The sequence below is a fragment of the Spermophilus citellus genome, assembly GCF_964194105.1.
Source record: "Spermophilus citellus genome assembly, chromosome: 12".
Classification (NCBI taxonomy): domain Eukaryota; kingdom Metazoa; phylum Chordata; class Mammalia; order Rodentia; family Sciuridae; genus Spermophilus; species Spermophilus citellus.
In genome coordinates this window covers 3,729,850-3,755,049 of record NC_138198.1, presented here as the reverse complement: position 1 = coordinate 3,755,049, position 25,200 = coordinate 3,729,850, and the positions used below count along the sequence as shown (strand labels likewise).

The 25,200-nt window shown below is 54.9% G+C and overlaps 1 protein-coding gene across 6 annotated transcripts in view; it reads right to left on the bottom strand.

Annotated features, from left to right (window-relative positions):
* The window catches only part of SEMA4D (semaphorin 4D), a 114,313-nt gene that overhangs the window by 11,479 nt on the left and 77,634 nt on the right, over window positions 1-25,200 (bottom strand). For 4 of the 6 annotated variants that reach the window (XM_081263298.1, XM_081263296.1, XM_081263295.1 and 1 more), the window contains 12 exons: window positions 23,044-23,106; window positions 21,461-21,559; window positions 18,064-18,157; window positions 17,169-17,282; window positions 16,138-16,283; window positions 15,032-15,207; window positions 14,792-14,948; window positions 13,399-13,621; window positions 12,492-12,607; window positions 7,571-7,743; window positions 7,453-7,496; window positions 4,008-6,310 (listed from right to left, as the gene is read on the bottom strand). In XM_081263298.1, the coding sequence (XP_081119424.1) occupies window positions 5,385-6,310; window positions 7,453-7,496; window positions 7,571-7,743; window positions 12,492-12,607; window positions 13,399-13,621; window positions 14,792-14,948; window positions 15,032-15,207; window positions 16,138-16,283; window positions 17,169-17,282; window positions 18,064-18,157; window positions 21,461-21,559; window positions 23,044-23,106 (2,331 nt within the window). In that variant the 3' untranslated portion in view covers window positions 4,008-5,384. Of the gene's footprint in view, window positions 1-3,594; window positions 3,805-4,007; window positions 6,311-7,452; window positions 7,497-7,570; window positions 7,744-12,491; window positions 12,608-13,398; window positions 13,622-14,791; window positions 14,949-15,031; window positions 15,208-16,137; window positions 16,284-17,168; window positions 17,283-18,063; window positions 18,158-21,460; window positions 21,560-23,043; window positions 23,107-25,200 lie in introns of those variants that run through there. The other 2 variants (XM_081263300.1, XM_081263299.1) reach the window with 2 other exon arrangements.

Sequence of the window (25,200 nt, the reverse complement as noted above, 5' to 3'; positions counted from 1 at the left end):
ACTGGGAGCTGCTCCAGGGCCTGGTGGCGCCTGGTCTCCAAGGACTCGGCATGAAGGCTGAGGAAGGCAGAGCCCGCCCCGCTCAGCATTCCTGTCAGTAAGCTCAGAGGCCACTGGGGGCTCAGGGGCCAGGCCAGGCTCACTCTTCCAGCCGCCATGCTTGGGGCCCACTCTGGAGTCACCTGTCCTGTGGAAGGGGGCATCCTACCTGCCTGTTCCACCACAGGAGACATCCACAGACCCAGCCTGCACAGCTGCCCCTCACCCTGCCACAACACGTCAGGCCTCCCTCCCCTGGCCACTCTCCCTCGCAGACCAGGGGACGTTTCAGGCGGACCTGCCCTGACCCCTTTCAGCAAGGCTCTGACCGCCCCCCTCCTACATGGCTGCGTGAACAGGGACACATCCCAACCCCTGGCATGGAGCATGTTGGGCAGGTGGGACTGTCTCCAGGTGCCACACAGGCCCTGGGTGGGAGCAGGGGAGGCCCTTTCCTCAAGTACAGGCCTGACCTTTGGCCAGCAAGGCTCTCCCTGAGATGAAGGGTCTCCCAGCAGAGCTGGCAGGAAGCAGCCGGGAACTGCAGATTCCACATTCGCCCTCTCTGTAAGTTCCTGTCCTAGAAACCCTCTGTTAGGCCTTTAATCAGACAGCCCCAAGGCACTTAGGACAATGACCACAGAAAAGATGTTTGGGGAAAGGGAAAAAACTGTCAGGGTTCCAACCCCCCACCCCTTGCGGGGAGGCAGCAGGTGGAGGCTGGGAGAAGGCTCTGCATAGAGGGAGGCCTGCGCCTCACCTGGAATAGCGTCCATCTGCTGCTTCCAAGGCACAGCTCCAGTTGCTCCTCAGAGGCCACACTGGGACCTCTGCTCCTGGAGCAGCTCTGGGTGCACCACAGGCCAAGCCTGCCCTGGATTTGATCCTCTCTGCACAGGACCGAGGCCAGCCACCCTTTCCATGGAGAACCTCACAAATGAGGCTACAATGGAACAAGGGAACAGAAAACAAGGGTCCCAGCTGAGGCCAAATGTTTCTGGATGGAGAATAACCACCACACGAGGAGGAGGGCAGAGGAGACTGGAGGCCTGTTTCCAGTCTGGTTCCCCATCCCTTCCAGGTTAGGCTCCTCCATCCCTCAGTTCTCGGCCATGCCCCGAAACACTGCTAACCGCAGCTGCACTTCACAGATCCCTGGCCACCAGCTTCCTGTTAGGTCTGGTCCTGGGAGCACTGACAGGAGTCGGAAGGAAGAAACCTGTCTCCAGCCCAAGACCTCTTGCCAGCAGAGGGAGGCTGCAGGTTCCAAGGCCCAGTCTCAGTGGCTTGGCAAGTGGGGCTGGGCAGTGCCCTCTTCCTTCTGCTCATCCGGCCCATGCTGGTGGTGGCTTCCTGTAGCTCCTGCATGTTGGTCCGAGCCTTTCTGTCACCTTTGTAACAAATCCCCTGCATTACATTCTCCATGTGTGAAGTGCCTGGAGTGGTTTCTGCTGATATAACAGCAAGGCACCAATCTTTCATTTTCTCCCACACCCAGGTGCTTATATGAACACCTGGCCAACAGGTAACAACCTGAGAATCTGTCATTTAAACAGGTAATGATCCCCTGCCACAGAGCCTGCCTGCAGCAGCCAGTGAAGGAGCCCTGGGTCCTATGCCATGTTGTACGGACCCAGTGTTAGCTTCCTTGGCTCCCCCACACCAGGGAGGTACCTGAGTGCCTGTGAAAGACCCCACTTCTGCCACAGGACACAGGCCACCCAGCCACCTGAGGGACTTTCCATCCTGCCTGTCCCAAGGTAGAATACTTGACTGAAGGACAGGTGTCTAAGTCCAGGTTTGGTCCACAGCACTAAGCAAAAGAGCCTGGGCATTCTGGGCACAGTGGTGCACACCTGTGGTCCCAGCTACTGCGGAGGCTGAGGTGGGAGGATTGCATCAGCCCAGGAATTCAGGGTTATACCCCATCTCACAAAACAAAGAGCTTGGACCACAGGGGTCAGTCACTCAAAGATCTGTCCTTGCGGCACTGATGAACAAGCAAGTCCTGTCCCCTACCTGGGACCTGTCCAGTGCCACCAGTTGAAAACTGGCATGATGCATTCACAGCAGACACAGGCCACCCAAAAGCTCCCAGAACTTTAACAAGAAGTGAACGACAGCTTAAAACTGTATAGTTTATTTTAAAAAAATGTTTTTTTAAAAGATAAACTGGGTTTGTTTCCCTTTTTCAAGTTCTCTCTTCCTCTCTGTGCAGGGGCCCAGGCCACAATCAGACAAAACCAGAGCCCTGGGCACTGCCTAAGCCAAGGACACATGTGGAGCATGGTTTTAGCTGAACTATCATCTTTCTAGATGTCCCTTCAGAATATTCTCCAACACAGGCTAAAGCCCTCCTTTGGGTAGGACACGAGATTTTCAATATTTTCTGCCTTCCATTCCTCCTGCCCCTGTGGAGTGTGGTGACTGTGACCAGGAGTCCCCGATTGCTTCATAGCTGTGGTGCGCCTGCTGCCTGGGAACGTTTCTGTCCAAGGACACAGGATGCCCAGTTGCTCTGGTGATGCCCTGCCTGAAGAGGCTCTGTCCAGAGTCTTACTGATCTCAGGTACGTAGCTCCCAGCATACAGGAATTCTGAGCTGCACAAAACAACTACAATGTTTCACCAGGGCTGCTACTTGTAAGCCTGCTTAACAGTAACTCTGAACAATGGGCTTCCTGGGTGCCACAAGAAGCCCCAAGCATTGCAACAGTGAAATAGCTGCAAGAATGTTTCTAGCCCTGTAACATTCCAGTGCCCAAAGAACAATGCTTTTACTTAATGAAAAGACCCTAGAAAAATAACTTGCTGAGCCAGCTCTTCACTGTTTTTCCAGCAGAGTGCAGTATCCCACCTGATCCCAGCTTCTCTTAATATCTCCCTGTGTGTGTGTGTGTGTGGGTTTCTCTTAATCCCTCCTTGTCCCTGGCCGGTTCCTTGGGTGCCCCTCCCCCCACCTTTCCATCAGGTGACCTAGTGCAGATTTAGCTCATAGCACTGAGCCCAGCTACAAGGGAGGTGGAAACCTCATGGAACGAATCATCAACACAATTTTCCTCTGGAAGCTCTAAAGTTACTTATTAAAAATTCCCAAATGCCCCATCTATTAACCTCCCATTTTTTGAGAAACAGTAGCAACCCCCTACACAAGTGGGCAAGTTGTGGCTTTGGGGCCAAATCTAGCTCACCGCTGTGTTTTGTGAATAAAGTTTTATTGGCACATGGCCCCACCGACTCCTTACGGGTCATCCATGGCTGCTTCGAGAGTTTAAGAGCACAGCCAAGTGACTGTGACAGAGACCTCGTGGCCCACAAAGCCTGAAATAGTTAACATCTGGCCCTTTACGGGAAAAAGCTGGCTAACCCCGGGAATAACTTCATGCTGATTGCTTGCAATTTATCTCAGGCTGAACCCACCACGAAAGCATGATAGAGCCACAGCCAGGCAGGTGGTGGACAGTAAAGTCAGCACCTGATCCAGTGGGCATGGAAGAAGCCCCCGCCCACTTGCCTCTGGGAAGACAGAGCAACGGATGGGATGACTGCAACTCACCTGTGGCTTGGCAGAAGAGGTGGAAGGTCCCCAGAGCATGCACCTGCTGTGCCTGGTCACTCAGGAAGGGCGGCAACAAGATGACCCGTGTGCGGCTGTCGGGCCCTGAGCTCAAGGGCGGCCAGGGGCTCCGGGGAGAGGAAGACCAGTCAGGACCCAGACAGGACAGGGAGGAGGAGCCAGGAGGAGGGAAGGGCTTAGGAGATGAGGCTGCGAGACAGAGGACAGAAAAGAAAGGGTACTGAGGCGGGAGTCGTCAGGAACACACCCCGTGCCGGAGAAGGTGGTACACAGCAGGAGACAGACACGTGGGGGTGAGAAAGAAAGTTCCCAGGTGACCCCGCTGGGGCCACTCGCGGGGAGAAGACACATGGCCTCTGCTAAGTAACGGCCTGCCCAACTCAACCATGGAAGCTTCTCGTTTATTCACGTACTTTCCAAATGTATACAATTCAAAGTAGAAAAATAAAAACAACGTAAATTTTATAAAACACCAATGTTTACACCAAATGGTCAAATCATAGGAGGCTGGAAGATGAGACTGTCCACACAGGCACACAAAAATCCGGAGTTTATTGCTCTTTGCCATGGAAATAAAAGCCTCTTCTTACTGGGTATTCACAGAGCAGGGAGATGGAATGGAAGAGAAACAAAGGCTGAGCTCATCCTGCCCACGGACAGCCTTACACACCGTGGCAGAGCTGGTCGGGAGGGGCGGCCACGTCCACAGCTGGCTGGGATCACGGCCTGCTTCTGGTCCAGGGTGGACAGCTCTGTTAAACTTGGGGCATGTCTGGGCAGGGCAGTGGGGGTGAGATGGAAGCAAGAAGAGACAGGAGATGATCAGAGAGCCAAAGACGTCCTGGTGAAGTGCCATCCACCTGGACGGGAGGGTTCCTCCGGCAGCCATGGGCATCAGGTCGTAAAATGCTCTTCCCCTCATGGGCCAGCCCGATCGTCGCAGGGAGCCATCGACCCACCTTGCATCATTCAAACCCGTCTTGTGGATGTGGGACAGTCCTCCTCTTCAAGAGTGAAGAAAGAAAAAAAATAAAGTCCAGAAACACAATCTCTCTGGAAGTGATGCTTCCCTCGAGGAATAAAGTTAAAAAAAAAAAAAAAAAGAGTGTGTTCAAGAGATGGTTTCAGGTCTACGTTTCTAGATGCAGAAAGAATGGATTTAGCAAAAGTAAGTCTATCCCTGAGAATCTTAAGCAACATAAGCCATATTTTATCCCAATATATAACAAAATCTGGAAGATGTACATCTCCTAAATATTAAAACATCTGCTCCAGTAATTTTTAAAAAAATGACCTAAGACATTAATACCATCAAAGCAAAACTTCTAAAAAATAATTAAATGGAAGAAAAGGTTCGTGCCAATCTGGACAACAGGCGATAAGTTACCAATCTGATAAACTAAAACGTCATTTCCAATCTGGAATTAAATTATCTTTTAGTGGCTGCTACAAGGAGGGGAAGCGGAGGGGATGTTTCTCAGCCGACAAGGTCCAGCCATCTCTCCCCCAGGACACTCAGGGCTCAGGTGAATCGGTGCCGCCGCCCACGGGCACATCTTAAAGCTCCAGCCAACTGCGGGACTCAGACCAGGACGCGCGACACACTTGCTGTTTTCCAAGAGGACAAAGAGAAACAAGTCACAGACTCAACCCAAGAGAACACAGAGGACTGAGGTTTGCTGCACGGTGACAAGACTCAGCTACAGCACAGGTTAAACACAAGACTCTCCACGCAGGGACTCGAGACACCGGCGGGGACGTGGCCGGCCTCAGTCTCCGTCTGCGTCCGAGTCGGCGAACTTCAATTCACATTTGACGTCGAACGGTCTGTCCCTGGCAGGGAGCTCGTCGATCTTCTGCGAGTCCTCCCTGTCTGTGGGGACCTTGCTCGTGATGGTGTCCTGCTCCGTCTCATAGCCAGTGTCCAGGGCTGGCTTGGGCTGCTCCCCGTTCTGCTGGGAGAAGCTCCCTGGCTCGACCAGCGTCTCCTTCACACTCTGCTCCAGATCAGAAAAATCCGACTTGGGCTTCTTCTTCCCAAGCAGCAGGGCTGAGCGGAATTTTAAGCACTGTCCGGGCAGGTAGCCCTGGTAGCAGTTGTAGGAAACGAGGCAGAGGAAGAGGACGAAGAAGAAGAGGAAGAGAGACATGAGGAGGCGGTTGTCGCTGGACTTGAGATACATCGTCTTCTCTGAGTGGAGCTGGGGGACAGTGTTGAAGACGATCTTTGGCTCGCAGGACGTGCTGGTGGGTGCAGGCTTGGGAGGTGGGGTGGTGGCCCCCGGGGAGGTGGCCCGCACAGCTGGGGTGGGAGGAGAAGACCCCGGGGTGGATGCCACAGACACTTTGGAGGTGATCCTACTCTCTTCCGTCTGGGTGGCCTGTAAGGTGGGGGTGGCTGAGGTCCGCGGGACCACCTTCACCTCCAGGATGTGCTTGGCCACCACCTGGGAGACTGTCTTGTTCCTGACCCTCTCCTCTGACAGGCACTGGTACACCCCACTGTCGCCTTCTGATAGGTTGAAGATGAGCAGGTTTTTCCTGCCCATGAGACCGTACTTGGGGCTCTCGGCCTTCAACACGCCGTTCTGGAACTTCCACACCACCCGGGCCAGGTTGGACTTTAGGGCGCATCTGAGCTCTGCTGTGCCGCCGTGCTTGAAAAAATGCTGCCGGTAACTTTCTTTAACTTTATCTGGAACATCAAAATAAACGTGCACAGCGTCAACAAACTGTTCGTTTACCCAACTTCTTTTAAAAATAGGTCAACACCCACAAGACGGCACAAGAGTTTCACCCAGTGGAGCAAGATGGAATCTTCTAGAACTAAGGAAATAAAGACATGCGTGACCGGAAAGCAAAGATGAGCCCCATGTGGCAGCCTGGGGGGACAAAGGAAACTGAAGACAGCTCTGAACCGCAGAAATCCCGTTTCCCAACCCTGTGTCCCAGGAGAAGACACACAAGGCAGGGGACGGTGGGCACAGGCCAGCCTGCACCTGCACCCAGCCGTCAATGCTCCTGCTAGTGTCAGCGGGAAGGCTGGCTGTCGGTCTCCCTGGCACCTGCCGCCTGCACTTGTCTTTCTCTCAGGACAGCTGTTTAGAGGAGGAAGGGCACGGAGCTGAGGGCACAGGTGGGCGGGACACACTGGCCTGATCCCTCCCCTGTCTCTGGTCATTTCGCTACTTCCCGAAGCATCCTCAAGGAGAAGGCCAGCCAGCCCCCACTAATTCTAGGCTGTGTATTGCTTGTCTGAAATGCTGGGGACCACACGCGTTCCAGATTTCCAGTTTTGGAATATTCACATATATACACTGTGACATCTTGGGGAGGGGACCCAAGTCGAACCATAAAAGTCACTCACATTTCACATGGAAATCATACACACGGCCTGAAGGTGATTTTACACAATATTTTAAATCATTATGTGCATGAAACCAAATTCTTGTGACATTTTCCACCGTGGTATTTCTTGTGGGTACTCGGAAAGTTCCGAATTTGGGGTTCTGGGGGTTAGGAGGGTTCCTTTCTTCCCATTACTAAAGTTCAGGTTTTGTTTAACAAACCCCAAGCGAGCGAGAGAGAGAGGACAAGAGAGGACAGTTTGGGATGCAGAGTGCTTTCCCACGAGCTGACACAGCCCACGCGCTTCAAAGCCTGTTCCAGCAACCAAAGGGACAGAGAAAGGTCACGGGTCTCCTACAGGGCACTTGACCTCTGTTCTGAGCGGAGAAAGAAAAACACAACGCACACAAAAGCCACAGAACCGAAGAGCCTCGAAATGGTAAAGGGACCCGGCGCTGCTGAGGGGACTGGCACTGAGAACCCACTCACCCGGGCACAGGGACACGTCGCCGCTCATCTCCTGAATCCAGCCCCTGCAAGACAACCGGCTCTCGTCACTCACCTGCCCAGGCACCGGGGCCTGCGCGTGGGTGCACCCGCCTCGTACCTGTGGGGGCCCTCGGCCTGGTACAGGGCGACGCAGGCAGTGGTGGCCGGGCTCCAGGCGCAGTAGGGGTCCCGCGCCAGCACGCAGTCCGCGCAGCTGCTGTGCTTTTCACAGAAGGCCAGGGGTGCCTGCACCACTCCCGAGTTGGAGCCCGCGTAGACGAACCTCCTGCCCTGGGTGGGAGACAGAGGTGGGGCTGGGTGTTAGGCAGAAGCTCCTCAGCAGGGGCTGAGCTTCTTCACCAGATTCTGGGAAGAAAGGCCTCCCTAACGGGAACCAGAGCAGGCCGCTGAGGCCGACGGGGAATGCTGATTGTAGCTGTCCAAAGGCAAAGGCCATGCTCCATGACCAAGCAGAATCCAGCTGTTGCTCTGACCCCCGCCCTCCCCCGTCTAGGCACCTGCTGCCCACCTGGGTGCCCCCTGCTTCCCTGCACCTCTCTCCTTTGGGGGTCGAGGCCGCTCAGACTCCTTGCAGGTCCCCCTGCCTGTGGAGGGGTACCCCCCGCCCCATGCCCCACACTCCAAGCCACCTCCTGGCCTCACTGTAGGTGAGCTGTGAGTCTAAAGGCTGATATTAGTTCTTCCTGCCAGAATGCGATACTTGCAGAGGGACAGGGCTCCCGGGCCCAGCACGTAGGTGGGAAGGAGATGCTGATTAACACTATGCAAAGAAGATCAAACCAAAAAGGAATGACATCACCTGCTTTCCATACATCTATCTTTATAAGGAAGAAATCAATCACCGAGCTCCAGTGTAGCCATGCTCAGAGCTGGCCTTCCACAGGTCAACGCCCGCTGCCCACCTGGAACTGCAGAACACCCACACACGGCATTCAGGACAACTGGTATTGGCAGGGTGGGGGTGGGGCAGGTACTAGCGATTGAACCCAGGGGTGCTTTACACTGAGCCATATCCCCAGCCTTTTTTAGTTTTTATTTTGAAATAGGGTGTCACTAAGTTGCTGAGGCTGGCCTTGAACTTGTGATCCTCCTGCCTCAGCCTCTGGCACTGAGTTAGAGAAGTCCACCACTGTACCATGCCGACTGTTTTTTTGTTTTTTTAATATGAATGAACAGAGTTCGAGGGAGGGCGCCCCACAAGGACACACAGGGCAGCGGTTTCTGGTCTTTTCTCCACATTGCCTGGGAGCTTCCCGTTAACATCCTGGAAAACCTTTTGGTTAGCACCAAAGATTCCCAAACACATACATGGAAGTATTTTAGAGTCAGACAAAGTGTGATCTGCACCCTCCGAGGTCACAGTCTGCATCGGCCTCAGGCTGCTTGGACCCTGCGGTCCCCAGTGCTGACCCAGGGCCCATGTGCTGGAGGTTCTGAAGGTCCCGGGCCACATACCTGCCTGAGCAATCACCAGTGTGCACACACCCCACCCCCACACAAGGATGCAGGCTGTGATGACAAGCTGCAGCAAGGGCCTGGCCTGGCCTGTCCCTGTCATTGCAGACCTGAGCAGATGTGACCACATGCTCACCACCTAACAAAGGGACTACGACGACTCCCGGATCAGCTGGGGAGATCTTGTGAATCCTGAAAATGCACAAATACTTCCCGGGGCAAAGGCCAAGTGGAGCCCTGCCTGAGCTTTCACCCCAGCGAGAGGCGGCTGAGGGCCACAGAGGGTAGGAGGGCTGAGGGGAGGGAGGGTCCATGCCAGGGAGGCCCCTGACCTCCCGCTCTCCAGGACACTCAGCCACCTTCTCCCTGATGGAGCTGGGCTGCAGCTCAAAGGCAGCTGAGCTGTACCATGTGAACCGCACCACAGGGCTTCCAGAGAGCCACAGGGAAGGAGCAGGCGGGCAGAAGCTTCCAAGGAGACCAGTGCCTGCTGCCGGCCGGGCCCACTGGGGGAGGTGAAGTGGGCAGGCGAGAGGAAAAACGGCGGAGTCTTCTCTCCTTATCTGTCGGGGGCAGGTTTCAGGATCCCCCCTCGACGTTCCAAAACCTGGGGATGCTCAAGTTCCTTATATAAGACACACATACCCTGCTGAATACTTTAAATCCCCTCTAGATGACTTGGAACACCTAATGGTGTAAAGGCTCTGCAAACAGTTGCCATGTGATACCATTGAGGGAATTACAAGAAAAAGTCTCTCTACGCGTTTTGCTCTGGGATATTTCTGACCCGAGGTAGGCTGGATGGCGAAGGCAAAGCCTGCAGATATGGAACACCGGACACAAAGGACCGACTGCAGCTTCCCTGTGTCACAAGTCCCCAGAGACAAGTAGACAAGTTGGGTGACCGTGGGTTTTAACAGGTGCCCACAGGTTCTTTGCCACGCCTCCCCTGTGCTGGGCTTGACTTCCCCTACCCTGAGTGTGGGCTGCACTCACTGATGCATGGAGCAGGCAAAGAACAGAGGTGACTCGGACAGAGAGTCCATGGTTGAGGGCACAAGCAGTGAGGCACGTGGATGTCACCCCTGCAGGAGACATTCCCATGGCGTGCTCCCCAAACCCACCACCCTGGGACAGTCAAGAGAAAATGGCAGACACTTTGCAGAACACCTGGCCAGGTCTCGCCAGGCAGAATGGGACCAGGGGCAGGTGGAGACGTGAGAAGGTGTGACGTCCAAAAGCATCCCAGGCCCTGGGAGGAGGAGGGCAGCGTGAGGGGTGCAGGGTGTGGGGGCCAGTGAGCGGCACTGTGTCCCCCACAGCTCCTGGTTTAGACAAGGACACACTGCCTCTGTGACCTGCCACTCAAGGTGAGGCTGGGCGGGGGCACAGGGACCCCTGTCTCTCACTGCTGGTCTGTGTAGATCCCGATCATCTCAAAACGAAAGCTGTACCAAGGCCAAAGAGGGAAAAGCGTGTTGGGGGGGTGTCACAGTGCCAGTGGGGTGCACTCCCCTGCTCCTGAGCTGCCCAGCCTCTCCTTCCCCTGGTCTGGTGACTGTCCCTGCTGGCTCACGTGCACATGCAGCCCTGGGGGCGGTGGGGTGAACAAGCTCCAGAGCTCCTCTGCTCCCCAGGCCACACGCTGGACCTCACCATCAGAGGGCGCCCTGGTGAGTACAGACGCGCCTGTCCTCTGGCTCAGAGGGCCCAGCACGGTGCCCTAGCTACATGTGCCCAGGGAAGCGCAGGAGGGACTTGAAGAGCCGAGTGCGCGCCCAGATTCAGAGCAGCATCACGGCCTCGAGCCAGAGAGGCAAAGAACCCAGGCTGGCTTGAGCATGGGTCAGACGGTGACCTGTGCCACGTATTCACCACAGCAGAGCAGGAGGCCTCGCTGCCGTCAGAGAGGAAGCACGTGAGGAGCGGCGCATCTGCTCCAGCTGCAGATGAAGGACAGGGAGGGCACTGGTGCCGGCCCCTCTGTGCCGGGCCTGCGGGGCGGAGGCGCTGCCCATCAGCTTTCTACAGATGAGGGCTGCTGCTGCAAGGGGCGGGGGGACAGTCCTTTACCGCTGACCATTCCTCTCTGCTGCCATGGTGGTACCAAGCCCCTGACGTCCACCCAAGCTGAGGAGAGGTGTGGGACCCCATGGCGGATACAATGCTTTCTTTCCTGCTCCTGACAACTGAGCCGTGTCCCCAGGTACCCAGTCTCCTACTGGGACAGTCAAACTAGTGGTCCACTAGGACCCACAGCCACCAGCCCTTCCTCCTGGTGTGGCCACATCACCTAGTTCTGGCTGAGGGCAGCCACAGAGGACTGACCTGTAACTGCCCTACACGGGAACTCCACCCCCAGGCCCCCACCAGCCTGGGTCCCTAAGTGACAACACAGAGCAGAGTCGTTCCACAATTGACTCCCCTCTGCGGAACACACGTCCACCCACCCCTGATCAGGGTGCAGGGGAACTGCAGGTCTGACCAGAGACTCCCAGCCTCAGAGGAAGGCGGCACACAGGTGACCTCTCAGCTTTGTCCCAGAGCTGGGCTTTGGAAGTGAGGTGCTGGTGAGACGGGCCGAGCACCAGGGCCAGCGTCGGACACGGCAATGTGGCCCAGGGTCCATCTGCTCAGTGTCACAGCATGGGGCCTGCCTAGCCACCGGGTTCTCCAGCACCCTGCCCTCAGCACTTCAAGAGGCTGGTGAACCCTCGCAGCAACCCAGTGAGGGGGGACTTCCACTCACTCCCATGCCCCAGTGAGGAAACCGAGGCACAGAACCAACAACTGGCCTCCCAGGTCATGGCCACATGCAGCGGACAGCATCTGGATGGACTAGTCAACATTCTGCTCCTCCCTGCTCCAAACCTGCTGCAGAACAGAGTGGCACCTCCTACCAAAGACATTGTGGACGTGTGACAGAGGATGGCAAGCTACAGCCACAGGGTGACTCCAGCCCCCACCCCTGGCTGCTGCTATGAGCTCAGGGGGTCCCCAGTTCCAAATGGTTGAGAAAAACCTAAATAATATTTTGTGACCCATGAACATTTCAGGATGTGTGACGCTCACCCAGCTGGGGCTCGGCTTCTAGCCCACAAAGCCTCACATGTCCACCATCTGGCCCTGGACAGAAAACGTCTGCCCACCCGGGTGCGGGAGGAAGCGCCCCGTTGGCATGTAGAGAGAGCTGTGTGGAGGTCGCCTGTCACTTCTCTGCTGATGAGTCACCAGTGTCACACCCCACTGACAGTCTGCAACCTCACCAGTGTGGGGTACCAGGACGTGTTTTTACAGGCAGTGCCCACCTCCCTGGTACCACCCATGTGAAACAATGAGGCACTGCCATTTCACCTCCCAGCTCCGTCCTCCCTCCTTCTCAGACCTCAGATCCGCTTCCTCATGGACCAACTCTGGAGACTCTGAAGGCCAGTTCATCTGGGCCAGGAGACGGGATCTGCCCATCCCAGGCACCTGACCCCAGTCCGGCCAATCGCAGACGATAGAGATGCAAAGCCTCCCAGCAGGACGGCCACCCCGCCTGGCTGCCCAGGCCACTGTACCTTCTTTGAGGACAGAAGCAGAGTCTGGATGGGCTCGGAGTCCTGGAAGAGCTGGGTCTCCTCGATGACGTGCACGTCCTTCTCAAGACTCACGGCCTTGTGCAGGGCACCCCGGTCTGCAAGGTCAAAACCCAGGTCAATGAGACAACCACGCCAGACACCCGCCCCAATGGCAAATGCTCCCTCTTCTGTCCTCTCAAATCATTCCCTCTAAAAATGTTTAGAAAAGCTTCACGTTGTTTTTAAAAAGCCTTTGGCAAAACAAATAATTAGGAAACTCCGGTTGTGGGTTATTCCAATTTTCTTAAGAATAAACCCCTGTTCCAAGGTCGGTTCCCACAACCATGACATGGAAGTCAGAGCTCCCTGGGGCGCTGTGGCACTCCGCCCGCCCTCTGGTTGCTTGCGGGGAGTGTCAGGAGGGGTCAAGAGCAGGCAGGTGAGGGTGGGGCCCAGGCGAGGTCAGCTGCAGAACTCCAAGCTATTATGGCTGCAGGCCACTGTCCCCAATCCAGAAACACAGGTAGGGGAGGCGGGCCTCCCACAGCAGGTTCAGGCTTCTCAGTCTGGTTCCTGGCGGGGGCAGGAATCAGGTCTCCTGCCAGCAGACAGGACAGGCCACGCTGACGGTTCCTCCCAGGCTGGCAAAGGCAGCTGCAGCTGGCACGGTCATCACCCCAGCTCTGTGGCAACAGGGACAGCTCGCACCGCCCAGCCCAGATCCGGGTCATGGTTAATGAGTGTCCCGGGTGCCCTGATGGTCACAGAGATCTGGAAGCCGAGGCATGGCGACTTCTTAGAAATCCTCTCATGCCTTCACAATCGGCTGGGGCCGTCTGGGGGTAGATGCTGCATCTAGTCGTACGAAATTAAGGACATTTCCCAATTTCCTTACCCCAGGACCCACCTGTGCTGACAAACATGACGTCGTAGACGGTCCCATCCAGGGCCTGGGTCCTGTCCACCACAATCTGAGTGTAGTTCACACCCTGTTTGATTAACCTGGGTCTGTTGTCTACTGGGGTCACCGAGTCGTCCATCAGAGGGTGGTCTTTGACGAACTGCAGCGTCTTGTCTGGTAAATTCAGAGAGCTGGTGTAGTTGGCGGCCCGTGCCTCCCTGTCGATGCACTGTGGGGGCAAAACGACCCGTCGTTAACGTGCAGCCGCCGGCAGCCCAGCACGGCTTCTGTGTGGCCTCTGGAGCTGGGAACTCACGTCAGGCCCAAGACCAGAAGACCACACACCAAAATTCTAGGAAGCAGGCAAAAGTGACTAACTGAAGTGGCCTTTTCCCAGGAACAAGGGGACACGGTTTGAAAGCACATCCACCAGATATGATTGTGTGTTGGGACACCTGATGAGTGGAGGAATTATCTATTTCATTTTATTTTCTTAGAATTTATTCTTCTCCGTTATGCACGACAGCAGAACGCTCTCTGATTCATTGTACACAAAAGGAGCACAATCCTTCACTTCTCTGGTTGTACACAAAGTAGAGTCACACCATTCGTGCCAGCGTACACGTACCTAGGGTAATAGCGTCCACCTGAAGTCATCTATTTATAAACGAAAAAGCTGAGCTTTCCCCTGAGAAGAGAAGCACGTTAAACACTGCTAAAAACCAGCCCAGTCCTACGCAGCATAAAGGATAAGAGGCTGGAAGGACTTTTTTCCAGTTCTACCTTCCTGGTGTGGAGAAACCAAAATTGATGACAAATGACATTTTATTGCACACAAGCAATGATGGTGTGGGCTGGAGGCCCCACCCAGGGAGCCAGGGCTGGGGGAGCTCGCAGGACCAGGTCACAGCCCCACACAAGAGCTGGTCACAGTCACCCAAGTCACCACCAATTCACCATGTGGGTGCCCAGATCAGACGATTTTCTTTATGCCTAAAATTTACTTTTATAGGAGGGGAAAACGTGACCTCTAGGGATTAGTGGACAGCTCAGCTCGTGAGGGTGCAGAGGTCTTTGCCAAGAAATCACGATCCTCTGCAGGAAACTGAAAACGACATGGATCTCACTGTCTTACGCAATGTCTATTCCCCAAGATCAGCCCACGCCGGGGACACGCCTTCTCCTTTTGGCCGTGTGTGGCAACAGCGTCACACAACCAGCAGAAGAGAAGGACACTGGAGGGCGGGGGCTCCTCGGCCCTCCCAGGTCTGGTGCAGAGACTCACCCGGCCAGGTGACCCACCTGCCAGGAGGCTTGGGCACCTGCATCAGGTTCACACTGTGGGCCTTGAACCCTGAATGGGACGAACAGCCCTCCCTGGACCCTGTCCCTCGCTCACCGCTCCGGGTCGCGGGGTGGGCACTGGGCCGTTGTAGCGCACCCACTTGGTGTGGGACTGCTCCACCGTGGCACTCTGCATGTACTTCCCACCGGAGAAGACGGCCTCCACCGTGGACAGATTGTAGACACACACCGCCGACAGCCCCACGTTGTTCCTGGGGACAGGGAGGCTGTGTGAGCGCGTAGGGGTCAGCGGGCAGCCCGGAGGGCACGCACCCCATCTGCTAAGGGCACTTACAGCTGCGGGGTGAAGAGGGCGTAGAACACAGGCTCCTTCAGGCCCGGGACCCGCAGCACGAACACATCCTGTAGCACGTTGAAGACCAGGCCACTGTCCGGCCGGGAGCAGATCAGTCTGGCCTTCAGAAAGGAGGTCCACTTCTTCTGCAAGGTCCTCAGGCCGCCCTGGTCCCCCTGAAGCCCCAAAGAAAAGACATGGAGGGGCAGTAGTGACCACTCCCCAAGGACCCTTGCTCTACCCCGAGGTCCCCACTGCATTCACTCAACAGGAGGCCACGTGGCAACTGTGTGTCCAAGGACTTCCGTGGGGGACAAGTATCCACAGCTCCGAACTGAGCAGCTGGCCAATGACCACTGCTGCTGTCTTCCAAGGTTCCGGACGGCTCTTTCCCAGGCCTGTCGCCCTGCCTCCCTGAATGAAACTGCCATGCGAGCACCCTCCTAAACTCTACCCTGAGGCAGCTCTCTCGTGCTAAGCAGCTGCTACAGCTCCTTATTTTGAAAGCACCCTCGCTTCCTGAGTGAGCTTTGTGTCGGACACACATTTAGTGCCAGTTCTCGCCTCTTAACTATAAAACCATGAGAGAAACATGGTGAAATTCCCATTCCAAAAGTCTGGCGAAGACCTTCAACAAACACTGACTTCTCAGCCAGGTGCGGTGGGGCACGAAACCATGTCCCAGTGGCTTGGGAGGCTGGACAGCAGGAGGATCTCGGTGAGGTGCAAAGGAACTCAGAGAGACCCTGTCTCTAAATAAAATCCAAAAACGGGCTGGGGAGGTGGCTCAGTGGTCGAGAGCCCCAGATGTCAATCCCTGATACCACCCCCCCAAAAAAACCCCGACTTTTCACAGCCTGGGGTGATCTGGGGAAGGTGCATCAAGTCTCCAAATCCCCTGGCCAATCAGTCACACGCCGGGTACCACGGCCCCCTTGTCCCCAGAAAAACCAGCAGAATTCCTGAGGCAGGAGGGCCTGGCACCCGAGAGGCCCCAATCAACGGTGGTACAAGGGGGTACAACGGCAGGGAGAGCGAGGGACCCCGTCCAGGCGCAGGTCACCCAGGCGGGCACCGCGGCCTGCGGGAGGTGGGGCGGCGCTCACCCTGCACACTCTGGCCAGGCGCGGGATCATGAGCTTGAAGACGAACTCGTACTCCACTGAGGCCTCCGTGAAGAAGAAGTAGACCCTGTCGTCCTCGCCCTCCTCGGGGCTCTTCCGGATCACGTCAGAAAACACGAAGCTGGGCTCTGGGGACCACACGGGGCTGTGTCACCGTCCGCCGGGGGCCTCCCTGTGAGAGGCGCCTGCCTGCCTCCCAGACTCCAGCCAAGAGCCCAGACACCGTCCTGCCTCCTCAGCCTTGGAGAGGCGCCCCCTGGTGGTTCCGCAGAGCGCGGGCCCAGGTCCACGGGTCCCGAAGCAGCCCGGGGACCTCAGGGAGCCAGACCTGGGCTGCCCCCCACCGCGCAGCCAGCTGTCCTGCGTCTCAGGCCTCAGAATCTGCCCTCAGATCAAGAGACCGCAAAGAAGCCCAGAGGTCCGCCAGCCACACCCCCAAGGAAGGCCCCCACGAGGGGTCTCCCACCACTGGCACCCCAAAGCCAAACATCAGACACACACTGTCTGCAGCCGCAGGGCAGCCTGACCCCTCTGACTGGGCGCTGGGGGCCGGGGACTGGGAGCTCCATCTTTCAGGTCCTGCTGGGGACCTCACCACATCCCAGCCTGATTATCTGAGATCTCCTTTTACTCTCAGAATCTCACTTTTTAGGGGGATGGGGTAGTACTGGGGATGGGACCCAGGAACCCTTTCCTGAGCTACCTCACAGCCATTATTAGTAAAGTCAGGGTCTCCGTAAGTTGCCTAAGTGGCTGAGGCTGGCCTCGAACTTGTGATCTTTCTGCCTCAGCCTCCTGAGTTGATTCCAGGCTGTACTACCACACTGGGCTCGGAGTCTCACGTTTATGAAACCCTCCCAAATCTGTTTTCTGGATGGACCCCATGAGATGCCCCCAACTCCAGCATGGGTCCTGAGTAGCACTGGGGACATCCCAGGGGCTGGCACCAGCTGGGGACCCAACTGAGAGGCAGCCAAGGTGAACCCCTCCCGCCAAGAGGCTGGGCCTCTTACCGTTCAGCCAAGGGATGGCGTACTCCGTCCTCAGAGGACTGTGGGAAGAGTTTCGGGAAATGATAGGTTCGCTTCCCAAAAAATTATACGACGTCCCAGAATAAAGCTCTCCATCTGCAGCAGGCGGGAGGAAAGGGGAGAAGGGAGTCAGCCTCCCGCTAGGCACAGAGGCCTCTGATGATCTTCAGTGCCATTTCTCTGGCAACCCCTCCACCGCTCAGTGGGAAAGCCAGCTCCCCGATCTCTGGGGGTGTGCCCTCACTTCCTAGGTCCTGTGCTTCCTCTCGACCTGGATGACCGCAGGGGCCACATTCTACGAGTTAAGAGGCGATAACCAACCAACAGCCATGACCGACAGCTCCTCGATTTACGATGGGACCACGCCCAGATAAGCCCCCGGGAACTGAAGACATCCTACGTCAAAAATGCACTCACCCTGCCTCCCCTGCCCAACCCCGCAGCACAGTTCTCCTGCAGGTGCAGAACGCCACGTCAGCCTGCAGCTGGGCGCAGCCACCTAACAGCCCACTTCCCAATGAGGTGATGCACCCCTGGGGTCCCTGAGCGGCTCCCAGCCCTTGCCTCTGATGCACGAGACCCCCGCAGGAGGTGCGCCTGGTGGCAACTCTGGTCTCCAACAGGCGCATCCACTCCACACACCCCAGGACGTGGTCCCAGGACACACATACAGCAAGGTGTCACACCACGGTGTCTGGTTATGAACCTCGAGTTCAAAAGCCCTCACTCAAGCCTCTGTTCAGAGGGACGCACGCGTTCCCCCAGGGTAGCCAGCACCTAAATGAGCTGAGGGCGGCAGGACTGAGCAGGGAAGAGGAGCCGCGTGTCCCACGGGGACGTAGCCGTGCGGGTGCAGGAGCCTGGGTGCAGGACTTACCAACCATGACAGACGTGTAGCTGTGTGCTGGGTCAAAGGGACACCTTCCTTTACCATCTTCATTTTTTCCCAGAAACTTAAAGGATGCTAAGTTCTAAAATTGAATAAACAGAAAAAGCATCTAAACCATCGGAGTTTCCACGGCGATGATGTGATTCAGTGCCATTTAATTTTACAGACTCTCTATTCTCGCCAGACTGAGAGGGCAGAGCAAATGGGTGCTGACCCATGGGCCCGCTCAGGTCTGTACACCAGTGCCTCAGGCCCCTGGCCTCGGCTGACCTGTAAGGCACAGGAGGCTCTAGGACAGTCAAGAGGCCAAGGCAAACCAAACATAGGACATACTCAGCAAGCCGCCAGAACACCGTTGGCAGAATTATAACATCAATAAAGACAGGAAGCTGGGTGCCGGGGTGGGCACACGCCTACAATCCCAGCAGCTAGGGAGGCTGAGGCAGGAGGATTAAAGTTCAAAGCCAGCCTCAGCAACTTAGCAAGACCCTGTCTCAAAATAGAACATAAAAGGGGCTGGAGTTGTGGCTCAGTGGTTAAGCATCCTGGGTTCAATTCCTAGTACCCCCCCCCCCAAAAGACAGGAAGAACTACAGTACCCAATAGACAGGTTACACAAACCAATGCAGAAACCCTACCACCCTCCCACCGTAACCATGCAGACAGATCCATCTCTGAATACGAAGAGCAAACCCAGTCTGCCTTGCAAGAAACTCAGGCAAGAATCTCCACCTCAGGATAATCTCACTGACAAAGCCAAACCTGTACAAGGCAAAAACACATCAACTACATAAAGAACCGGAAAGCTGCCGGGCGTGGTGGTGTACACCTGTAATCCCTGCAACTTGGGAGGCCGAGACAGGAGGATTGCAAGTTCTGAGGCCAGCTTCAGCAACTAAGTGAGGTTCTAAGCAACTTAGTGAGACCCTGTCTCAAAATAAATAAAAAAGGGTTGGGGGACGTGGCTCAGGGGTTAAGTGCCCCTGGGTTCAATCCCTGGTACCAAAAAATATAAAATAAAATAAAAAACCCAGGAAACTCTCAAACAGGGAAAAACAGGACAACAATAAATGACAAATTGTGGGGAATTCCTGCAAAATGACAGATGAGGCGTGTCCACCTCTTCATATATGAGGGTTTGTAGAAATGCATACAGAAGATCGCTCAGGATGACAACAGGTGGAACCAGCAGCTGATATAAGAACCAACCCTGGGGCGAACCTGCAGGAAATTCAGGGAGCGCTCAGACAGAAAACAAAAGTGGGATGTTGCTGTAAGCCAGTAGCCTGGGAAGGCTCAGGAGGGCTGGCATTGCCCGGCGAGGCTGGTGAATGACACTGGGGAATTATGGTACATTTTCTTAGCTACTGTGATAAAATCAGATTTGTGCAGGAAATGTCATTATCCCTAAGAAATGCTCATGATGACAACTGGGAGGCTTGGGTCATGTATATTAGCATGTGCACACACAGCCACGAGTGTGCACACACATTCCCAACTGCCCCATCTCGGCGGTTCCACTCTCCTATAAGTCTGAAAAATTTTATTGAAAGTATCAGGAAAAGGTATAGGTCTAGGTTTAAACCAAACGCACCAACCACAGACATCTCTGCAGAATCCATGTTTCAAAGACAGTACTGCAAGCTTCTGACTGGCTAGGTTAGCCTGGCCATGTGTTTCTCGTACAGCTGCACTTTTTTTTTCTTTCATTTTTTGCATTAAAGCAAAAACAAAATTGCTGTCTTTGAAGACCCTCATCCCCTTCCCATATCGACTTCTGCTGTCAGCATCTATCTGTGCTTACAGACAGCCAGACAGACCCGCGCTGTGGGTCTCACCAGACGTCTCTGTGGGACTGCCAGATTGCCAAGTGAGTTTCTCGTGAGTTCAAGCTTTGTCTGGTTCTTTCTGACTCAAGGTTAGAGTTTTTAATTGTAATACTGGGGATCAAACTCAAGGTCTCCTGCAGGCTGGGCAAGTGTTCCACCTCTGAGTCCCATGCCTCAGTCATATTCCAACAGCAAATGAAGCTTTTCATTACAGTGGTCTCCCCTCACCCACGATTTCGCCTTCTGCAGTTTTAGTTAGCTGCAGTCAACAGTGCATTCTGAGTAGTGTGATGAACTCACACACCATCAGTCACTGGGTAGCCCCCTTGGTTATCAGATGAAGCCTCTACAGGTCATGGGACTGTATCCAGCAGATAAGGAGGAAGTACTGATTAGCGTATTTTTATATTTGTCAGGTACTCATTCATCTAGGACTATCAGCAGAAAATACGCTGGGTTTTTAGTTCTTCCACGTACTTACTTAAAATGCTCCATCTTACAAAGAGACAAGCTCATGTGGATACAGTCATCTGGTCCTTGACAAAAGGTGCCAAATATATACATTGGAAAAAGCACAGCCTTTTAAACAAACAGCACTGGGAAAACTGGAGATCCGTCTGCAGGAGAATGAAACTAGATCCCCATCTCTCACCCTGCATGAAAGTCAATTCAGAATGGATCAAAGACCCAGGAATAAGTCTAGAAACGCTGCAGCTGCTAGAGAGAACCCAAGGGAAACTCCAACACACAGGCTCAGACAGACTTCCTCCACAGGACTCCTAAAACCCATCAATAGAATGGCATCAGATTAAAAAGCTTCTGCACAGCCAAGGAAACAGTAATGGGAGGAGAGAAACTACAGAAGGGGAGAAAACCTTTCTCAGCTACTCGCCCCACAGAGAATTAATATTCACAATATATAAAGAACTCAAAAAAAAAAAAACAACATTCAATAAATGGGCAAATGACCAATGAAGATCTGAAAAAAATGATCAGTATCTTCAGCCACCGGGGAAATGCAGATCAAAACTACACTGAGATTTCATCTCCAGTTAGAAGGGCAGCCGTCAAGAATACAAATAGCCCTAGATGGAGGTGAGGACGCGGGAATAAGGAACGCTCGTGGATTGTGAACTAGCACGGCTGCTGTGGAAATCAGTACGGAAGTTCCTCCCAATACTAGGAAAGGAACCACCACATGACCAAGCTATCCCCTCTCCCTGGGTATTTATCCTGAAGAATTCAAGACAGCACGCCTCAGTGAGAAGGCATACCCAGGCACATCCTCCAGCCCTGCCTCAAGCCACACCCCCTGGCCACAGACACCAAGCTCAGAGGAGACATGAAGGCTGTGTGCCCTTGACCACAGGCTGGTTGGGCTTCCTGCAGGGCCAGGAGCTGCTTTCAAGTCCTCACACAGCTGACCTGAGAAGATCCTATTGTTTGGGGGGTCAGGGATCATCTCTATGCCCTCCCCCAGGGGTTCCTGTCTGCTGTAACCCCGGACCAGGCTGCCCTGAGTTCATCTGGTACAAGGGATGCGTCCGTGGCCTTACCAGGTGGTCACAGGTGGGCTGGAACGCGTTGGTCCCACAAACGTACAGGGTGGTGGCGCTGAGCGGCTGGAGCACCCGGATGTAGTTGAGACATTCTGTCTGCAGGAGAGAAAAACAGCTCACAGCTCCGGCTGCAGGAGCCTCCACTCTGCAAGCCGTAAGCCCCGCTCACTCGTCCCTGGGCCTTGTTCTCCAAGTCCTCCCTTCACACCCGGGCCTTCCATGGAGTGGGGGTTCACTGACACCCCAGTATGACCCCTGGCACACCTAAACCTCAAGCTGGCCTGTAATTTCGACTCTGCAGTGTCCACAGGCTGTTCAGGTGCCAGAGTTCAGTTCAGTCCTTAATTGACACTCTGCAAAGATCTGGCAACCAAACAAAGCCATGTGAGCTGACCTCAAATGGTACTGGGGACACCCGCTAGAGATAGAGATGCAATTTCCTCTCGCCGAACACACAAACCATTTGTCTTGCTGCCGAGCCTGCCAAAGACTACACCACACTGAATCCCTCTGCCTTCCTGGAGACCCACCCTCTGCCCGCTGCACCCACTAAACTGGAAAGAGAGTCTTGGGATCCAGGCCCAACCATCGCCCAGGGGAGAGGCTGGGCCCCCAGGGGGAAAGCCAGCTCAGTGTCCTAAAAGGGCCCCTGGGGAAGACAAGGAGCCTTTTAAGAACCCATGAACTATTTAGGGTAAAAAGCACTTGGATTCTATGTGCCACAGGCTGAAATTATCTCAGTTGGAGGAAGTTTCCCTCTGCCAGGACTCTTTCTAAACCGGTCATTCACAATCTCCTCCTGCACTGGGCTGGTCAGGCTCTCGGTCTCATTCAGCTCTAGAAGGACTCCCTGTGGCACCCGTGATCTGTCTCAGAGCCTGCTTTCACTCATTTCCTAAGCTAACACTGGGTGTGGGGACAAATGATCAAGTAAGCGTCTAGCACTTTGCAAAAACAAAAAAAAAAAAAAAAAACTTGTTTAAAAAAAAAAATCTGTTTTGAACTTAGCCAACAACTGCTGAAATCTGCCCTAATTCCACTGCCACGACCAATACTCAAGGATGGCTGGGCTCTTGTCGTCTGGGAGTGTGGACATCTGCATGGCCTCAGGTGGGGACACAAAGGCACACAGAGGATGGTGAGGGTGACCCAGAGTTCCAGGCAGGAAAGGACACCCGCCCAGCATCCCCTGAAGGGGCTCTCACCGAGTGCCCAAGGGACGCATATCTGCCAGAAACCCCCAGAGCCTGCCATCCCTCCAAGCCCAAGTCTGCTGGCCACAGAGGGAGCGAGCGCAGTGAGTCGCCCGGCTGACACCATTTGCCAGTGGCCACTGGAAACGCTTTCTCTGGTCCAAATCTCAGGCCATGTGAACGATGAACTCAGTTCACATAAATGAAAACGGTATTTCCTGAACGTCTCCTGTGTTTGGCATTGCTGTGAGGGCCAATCCCAATACTCAGGAGCACGAGAGACGAGGTGACCGTGTCCACCATTCAACCTGCCGCCACGCCAGCCTGTAGGAGATGACCACCAAGATGTACGCGGGCGGCCGTCCTGCAGCTTGCAAGAGAGATTACCTGCTTCGATTTCCCCTTCTCTGCACATTTTGCTTTCTTGTCTTCTGAGACCTTCCAGTACACCTGTGAGGGAGAACGAGAGCCCATTTCACTGAATGTTCTCCTGTGAGGGCCCCAAACTGATGCCGAAATCACAACAGGCCAGACATGGTAGTGCACGCCTGTAATCCCAGCTACCCAGGAGGTGAAGGCAGGAGGACTCCAAGTTCAAGGCCAGCCTCAGCAACTGAGTGAGGCTGTCTCAAAATAAATAAAATAAAATAAAATAAAACATTAAAAAGGCTGGGGATGCAGCTCAGCAGTGGAGTGTGCTTGCACAGGACGTATAAGGCCCTGGGTTCGATCCTCAGTACCACAAAAATGATCATCATAACAACAGGACATTTCTCACGACCCAGGGACTCTTCCAGCTATTGGGGGTCAGCAGTCAGGAAACACACAGAGCTTCTTGGGCAGAGGGGATCCCTAGGTGAGCCGAGGATGACCCTGAGCCAACTCAGTAGGCTTCCACCACGTGCCCGCGCGGCAAACACATCACACAGGTTGGAATTTTCACAGCAGCGGAGCTTTAACTGGGACACAGGTGGGCAGAACCCCGTCACAACTGCAAGAGCACCTTCCTTCAGAAACACCAGTGCAGACGAGTTCGAGGTCCTTGCATGAAACCCACGAGGGCGGAGGAACGTCAGATTAGTAGTGTGGCCTGCTCACGCTCCCAGGGAGTCCCTGAAGACAGAAGTCCCTCTACCTTCTCTGTAAGAGGCACCTTAGCTTCTATGTCCCCCTGGGGAGCACAGAGGCCATTCACAGGACAGTGGCTGGCACTCGGTGTCCGGCTGTGGTCCAGCTCATACTGGACTCCACGCTTCTCCAAGATGATTCTAGAGGCAGAACCTGAGGCCTGGTGACCACAAGGTGACGGGGCCTAGAGCGAAATATCTACCAGACACACAGGGAGGAAGGGGCTAAGCAGGAGGTGAGACTGCCTCACCCTTCCGCTCAAGTGATTCTGACCATAACCTCTGTCTTCAGAGGATGATGCTCAGAAGCTCATCTGTGTATCCAACAGAAATAAAAATGCTGGGCCCTGGAGATGAAGAGAATATAAAACACAGAGCTCCAGGGCAGACACGCACAAGGCAGGCCGGAGCTGCCTCCTTCCCCAGGGCAACAAAACTAGCCAACAGCTAGGCCTCGGGAGCCAGCCTGGGGGCTGCCATTGGCCAAGAACGGGGCAACTTGAGCATCAGATAAGGACGGGGGCCGGGGGTGCAGCCCAGGGGTACAGCGCTTGCCTGGCCTGTATGAGGCCCTGGGTTCCACCTCCGCATTGCAAAAGAAAAAAAACATTTTTCCACTCTGACACGACAGTCAAATAACTTAAAAACTCACTGTTGCCCTCGGGGTAGAACTGAATCATTCAGAGGAACCATGCCCAGCGTCTGTCCTGCCCTGGCACTCCCAGGACCCAAACAGGTGACAGTGGGCACTCTGGCTGATAGATGAAAAAGGAGAGGCAGAACCACACTATTTTGCTGGGCACGGTGGCCACGTCTGTCATCCCAGCTGCTTGGGAGGTTGTAGGAGGGGGACGGCGGGTACCAAGCCAGCCTCAGTAATTTAGTGAGACCCTAAGCAACTCAGCAGAACCAGTCTCAAAATAAAATATTAAAAAAAAGGGCTGGGGATGTAGGTCAGTGGTTAAGCATCCCTGGTATCTCCCCCTGCCCCCCCAAAATTGCCTTTTGCAACACTTAACAAGACACTGGACCTTGGCTGGGTGGGTCACAGGCCACTGAGGCCCAGGAGGGAGGACCCCATCTTCCGGAGAAGTCTCCCTCCCTGGCCTGCACGGACAAACCTCTGGACCCAACAGGTGGCTGAGAATGTGCACAGGACAGACCCAGGCTAGACTCTGTGGGGACACAAGGGGCCGGGCCATGGCCGGGGCACCAGACAGGCTGCACAGAGCACCTTTTCCAGGAAGGAAACCGAGGCTGGGCCCTAGAAATGGAGGCTGCCTGGACAGAGCGGCCAGTCACGTGATGCGGCTGATTTCCATCTGATTCCAACAAACGCCCTCCGCCTGGGAGTCTGCGAAGTCTGAAGTGTTGTGATCAGAGAACAAGGAGTCCCTTCCCTAAGAGCTACACAGAT